General features: G+C 59.2%; 1 protein-coding gene across 1 annotated transcript in view; it reads left to right on the top strand.

Annotated features, from left to right (window-relative positions):
• The window catches only part of GPR26 (G protein-coupled receptor 26), a 28,163-nt gene continuing 22,734 nt past the window's right edge, over nucleotides 572–6,000 (top strand). Inside the window, exon 1 of the mRNA XM_018041735.1 lies at nucleotides 572–1,271. Coding sequence (XP_017897224.1) covers nucleotides 604–1,271 — 668 coding nt within the window. The 5' untranslated portion in view covers nucleotides 572–603. The remainder of the gene's footprint in view (nucleotides 1,272–6,000) is intronic.

The following is a 6,000-nucleotide window of genomic DNA, read 5'->3' as shown; positions in this document are numbered from 1 at the left end:
TCAGGGCTGGTTCTTTCTGAGTGTGTGTGCGCGCGCGCTCGCGCGCCTCAGCGGGGAATTTCTGTGATAGAAGCAGCCAGATTCTGGAGTGAGCCAGACGAGAGGAGAGGGAAGAACAAGAGGGGAGGAGAAATCTGGTGAGGGGTGCGAGAGACAGACGGAGAGAACAGCAGTGGGTGAGAAAGAAAGCACAGCAGAGGGGAGAGAGAGAGAAAGTGGAGAGGAAGGCAGAGAGGAAGAGCGAGGAGAGCGAGCAGCGGAGAGACGGGAGGCAGAGAAGGCAAGGTTGCAGGAGGGGCCGCGGAGACCGAGACGGAGCGCGGAGGGATGGGGTGAGAGGCGGCCGCCGGCGCCCGCAGCCCGGGATCCGAGGGCGCGCAAAGCTCCGGGTTCGGCGGCGCACGGGCGCTTGCCCGGGAGGTGGCGCCGGGCTCCGGGGCGGCCGCGCGCCCTCTCCGGGGGGCGGGGGACTGGGGGAGCCATGGCGGCGGGGACCGGGGGGCGCGGGGCGGCGGCGCGGCCGCCGAGGGGCTGAGCCGGCGGCGGGCTGCGCCATGGCGGCGCGGGGCGGCGGGCCCTGAGCGCCAGCGGCGGGCGCGCACCATGAACTCGTGGGACGCGGGCCTGGCGGGGCTGCTGGTGGGCACGATGGGCGTCTCGCTGCTGTCCAACGCGCTGGTGCTGCTCTGCCTGGTGCGCAGCGCCGACATCCGCCGCCAGGCGCCGGCGCTCTTCACCCTGAACCTCACGTGCGGCAACCTGCTGTGCACCGTGGTCAACATGCCGCTCACGCTGGCAGGCGTCGTGGCGCAGCGGCCGCCGGCTGGGGACCGCCTGTGCCGCCTAGCCGCCTTCCTCGACACCTTTCTGACCGCCAACTCCATGCTCAGCATGGCCGCGCTCAGCATCGACCGCTGGGTGGCCGTGGTCTTCCCGCTGAGCTACCGCGCCAAGATGCGCCTCCGCGACGCCGCGCTCATGGTGGCCTACACGTGGCTGCACGCGCTCACCTTCCCGGCCGCCGCGCTCGCCCTGTCCTGGCTCGGCTTCCACCAGCTCTACGCGTCCTGCACGCTCTGCAGCCGGCGGCCCGACGAGCGCCTGCGCTTCGCCGTCTTCACGGGCGCCTTCCACGCGCTGAGCTTCCTGCTCTCCTTCGTCGTGCTCTGCTGCACGTACTGCAAGGTGCTCAAGGTGGCCCGCTTCCACTGCAAGCGCATCGACGTGATCACCATGCAGACGCTCGTGCTGCTGGTGGACATCCACCCCAGGTGAGGGCGCGGGGCGGGGCACTCGGTGGAGGAGTGGGGTGGGAGCTTTGTCGGGGAAAGGGGGTCCTTGACTCCCCCCACGCTCCATCGTGCAGCTTTGGGCAAGCTCCTTTAACACCGAGCCTCTGTGTCCTGTTTGGAAAACTGAGGTAGGAGAAAAGGGGCAACGTTTTGGGTCTCAAGACAGGTGCTTAGAGCATCAACCAAGCAGGACCTCCCCAAAGGTGGGTGCGATATGAATGTATACAGTCCACGACTCTTGGGGATGGAAACCGCAGAGAATCGGGACTTTGCCGGACTTCTTTGGCATGTGTAGTGTTCACTTTAAGTAACAGCATATACGGGAAGGCAGTGATCTCTGTTCACTGCTGAAGGCCTTTGCATGGCTCCCATCAGGCCCTGAGAGCCTGGCCGGGATGCTTGGGGTGCTGCTCAGAGCTCTTCAGACAGCAGCGTGCCGCTCTGCCGGCTCTTTCCTTTCTCTGGTGCCTGGCACTGCTTCTGTCTCCTGCTCGTGTGTGTGTGCGCGCGCGCGTGCAATAGAAAGAGAGAGAGGGAAGGGGAGAGAGAGTGAGTCCTGGGCGGCCCCTTCCTCTGTGGTCCTTAAAGGAGCCTCTGAAGGGCTATGGCGGGGTGAGGGGGGTCCTCCTGCCCCCCCCCAGACAGCACCCTCTGGTGTCCCCTGGACTTGGAGTCCCTGCAGAGGGAGGGTGTCATCCTGAGACTCCCATGGTGAAACCTGCCCACCCACCTCCATTCTCCCCTGGCTGCTGTTTCTCAGGAAGGCAGCTCGGGGTGGGCAGTACGGGTTAGGGTGCCTCCATCTCCCCACCCCGACCCCAGGAAGTCTTACCATCCTCCCTACCCCTGCCCCCCAGCCCCTCAGGGACAGAAGGCGGAAAGACTCAGCTGAGCTGTCCTGAGAGCACCTTGGCTTTCCTTACGAGGAGAGGGGAGTGAGGAGGGGGACTGCTGCTGGGTCCCTGTTCTATAGACTCTGCTATTTTATGTCCTGATGCTCTGGACCCTTGAAAGGCGGTTTTGGTGTCAAGATGGCATGAAAAGTGAGGCAGGCAGAGAGGACCGGTGCATGGGAGGCCAGGGGCCAGGGAGGGAGCTCTGTCCTCAGGGTGCGAATGCCTCCAGGGCCAGGGAGAAGCAAGCTCCTAGGTGAGGGGAGGGGAGTCAGTCTGACCAAAGGCTCCTTCAGTTCTGAGTTATTTTGCGCATGAGCAAAAAACAAAGAGAAAACCTTGAGCTTCATGCTGTCTGGACACAGAAGGGCATGTAAGCCTGTGCTCCCCACTCCCCTCAGATGGTCCTTCCAGATTACACGCCGGCCCAGAGCTTCTAGTTGCAGAATCTTCCTCCCAGAATCATGTACACTACGTCCATTGTGAAAGACACCAGGGCGTGTGAACCATGTATGACAATGTGTGAGCTCCACACACACAGGCTTACATGCTCGTATTTCAGCTGCCTGTGTAACGGACCACAGGTGTGCACCGACACAAAGGCTCGCCCTGCCTCGTGGCACGTGGCCGTGCATGGGTCAGTATCACCTAAGGATCCCCTTCCCATCACCCTGGGGTGAGAGGACCTCCCTTGAGAAGGTGCGTCTTCTCTAGGACATTCACGGGGAGCACTCTAGAAGCTGTAGGCAGTGTTATTGAACTCCCGGCACTTGAACGAGTGAGCCCACTCGTCAAGAACCTAACAGGGGAGGAGGGAATCAGCTGGGAAAGGAATCAGTTCTTATTTAGACCAGTACAAACCCCATCACCTCTCTCCCTTCAACTTCCAGAACAGGATGATGGTGGGTCCTTTTCAGCCCTTTTAAGATACTACTCAGTCATGTCCACCTCTTTGTGACCCCATGGACTGTAGCCCACCAAGCTCCTCTGTCCATGAAATTTTCCAGGCAAGAATACTGGAGTGGGTTGCCATTTCCTCCTCCAGGGAAATCTTCCCGACCCAAGGATCGAACCTGCATCTCTTGCATCTCCTGCATTGGCCGGCAGATTCTTTACCACTGTGCCACCTGGGTGGGCTCCAATTTTGCAGATGTCTAATGGCCTCCAGGTCAGACACCATGGAAAGAGCTCCTGGGGGAGTCAGGAGAAGAGGCAGCTGCTCTGCTGGCCGCTGGGCCTCTCTTCCCTCCTCCGCGCCGCCCCCCCCCACCCCGGCAGGGGGATGCTCGTCACTTCTGAGCCCCAGGAAGCCCCAAGGAAACCCTCTCCCCAGAGCCCTGGGGTCCTGCAGGGCCAAGGAGCAAGAGCAGCCTTCAGTAGGGAGAGGAAGGGCTTCTGGGGGATGGTGGGGGGGGGGATTGCCTTGTGCTGATTCCAACAGGCCCCGCTGGCGGAGGCTGGTCGGAGGTTGCAGAGGAGTGGGCGGGCGCGACAGCCCTGTCCCTTCAGTGGCCACAGCCTGCCCTTTTCTATGGGGTCCACTCCCAGAGGGACAGCGTGAGCGCTGGCCTCACAGGAGGGCACTGGCTCTTGGACAGTGGATCCTCAGGCTTGTTTTTTGGAGGCTCCAAACTCATCCTCCCCACAAGTGAGAAACGGCACAGTTAGCTCTGGGGTAGCGGGGAAGGAGGCTGCCCCTAGGCCCCCCGAACCTCCGGCACTAAGGCTTCAGGCAGCTTCCAGGGCCAGTTGGTGCCAGGAGCTGGGGGAGTCCAGTCCCGATCAGTAGAAGTCAGACTTCCTTGTCCAGGGTGGCAAGTCACGGTGCGTTTGTTCACTGGAAGATTCCCTTCACAGCCACCGCCCTGCTGGCCTCCTGGGACTTAATTTTGAGTTTTCCCTGAGGCCCAGGGTGGCATTTGTCAGGAAGCTCCCGAGGGATGCTGGCTCTTCCTGCAGAACATTTGACAGGGAGAATGACAGGCTGGATTCCTCTGCTTCAGCACCACCGCAAGGTCAGGGACTCTCAGCTCTAAGTTGAATCAGGGACCCTGAGAGACCCTCCCTTCTCCCATCTTTCTGGAGTGGTCTCTCGGGTTACTGCAGGCACAAAGGAACTGGGAATTACTAAGTTTTTACCCACCTGGGCTCTAACCAGTCAGTCTACTGGCTTCAGTTCTCCCAGATCACAACTTGGAACCAATTATAGTCAGATCCTGTCGCTGGTGCCCTCAGGGACGCGGATGGGGAGCCCTGACGGGGAGCCTTATTGGGGGCCCCTGCATGGGGACCCCTGGTGTTGATGTCGCAGCCCTGCTCTCTGCGTCCAGCTGAGGGCGCCACTCGCCGGCACAGGTTCATGACTTCAGACTGGACCTTTGGTGAAACATACGCATGCTTGTGATCAAGGGCTACAGGGTGAGAGCTGAGCCAGAGGGTCTCAGAACTGTGCAAAGCCAGATGGAAGGGCCTTCCCTGTGCTGTTGATTTTGTAGATGAAGAAGTTGCGGCCCTCAGGGAAGAGGGGGCACTTGCCATATTTAACAGATCTAGATTGTGGCTCCACCTGGATCTGCCCCCAAGTTTTATGGATTATGTGGCAATAGTGCAAATGGAGTTTCACAAGCCATCTACATGAATACTGAGAATTTCAATAAATTCAACTTCAGTTCAGTTCAGCTCAGTTGCTCAGTCGTGTCTGACTCTTTGCAACCCCATGGACTGTAGCACCCCAGTCCTCCCTGTCCATCACCAACTCCTGGAGTTTACTCAAACTCATGTCCATTGAGTCGGTGATGCCATCCAACCATCTCGTCCTCTGTCATCCCCTTCTCCTCCCACCCTCAATCTTTCCCAGCATCAGGGTCTTTTCCAATGAGTCAGTTCTTTGCATCAGGTGGCCAAAGTATTGGAGTTTCAGCTTCAGCATCAGTCCTTCCAATGAACACCCAGGACTGATCTCCTTTATGATGGACTGGTTGGATCTCCTTGCAGTCCAAGGGGCTCTCAAGAGTCTTCTCCAACACCACAGTTCAAAAGCATCAAGTCTATGGCACTTACAAACTGTTAAATGAAAGATATTCTAGCCTTCTGCCTTGAGAAGTATGCATTTATAACGCTTTGCAAGGCTGGGTTTAAACTGAGGGTTCTCAGGTTCCTCGGACGTGGTGGGGAGAGCAGAACTGGCTTTGTGCACACAGCCCGCCTGCCTCGTCTCCCAGCCTGGCTCCCCCAGCACAGAAAGGGGCCTCCGGTGTACAAGGTGGACACTGCAAGATCTGTGTCCACATGTTGCTCACAGATGTCATGTCTCTGGTCTCCAGCCGAGCACAGAGGTGGCACAGTCCACCCTTAGGAGGAGGGGCCCAAGGATGATGCCTGCACACCTCCAGGAAGCAGGACCAGGGCGTTTGGGCAAAAAATTCCATGTCCCTAGGGCTTGGTCTGGGCTTGCCAGGTGGCACAAGTGGTAAAGAACCCACTTGCCCATGCAGGAGACACAAGAGACTTGGGTTCGATCCCTGGGTTGGGAAGATCCCCTGGAGGAGGGCATGGCAACCCACCCCAGTATAATTGCCTGGAGAATCTCATGGACAGAGGAGTCTGGTGGGATACTGTCCACAGAGTTGCAAATAGTGGGGCATGACTGAAGTGACTTAGCACATACACACACACACACACACACACACACACACACACACACACAGAGCTTGGTCTAGGATGGAGCATGTGGGTTCTGAGTGTGCCCATCCCCTTAGCCCTGAACTCCTCACTTCCTGGGCAGGCCTGGGTCCCTCAGTATCCAGGGCCCAGGA

Source organism: Capra hircus, chromosome 26 (assembly GCF_001704415.2).
Source record: "Capra hircus breed San Clemente chromosome 26, ASM170441v1, whole genome shotgun sequence".
NCBI lineage: Eukaryota > Metazoa > Chordata > Mammalia > Artiodactyla > Bovidae > Capra > Capra hircus.
Note: the sequence above shows the minus strand (reverse complement) of the source record. Positions and strands in the feature narration are given on the sequence as shown.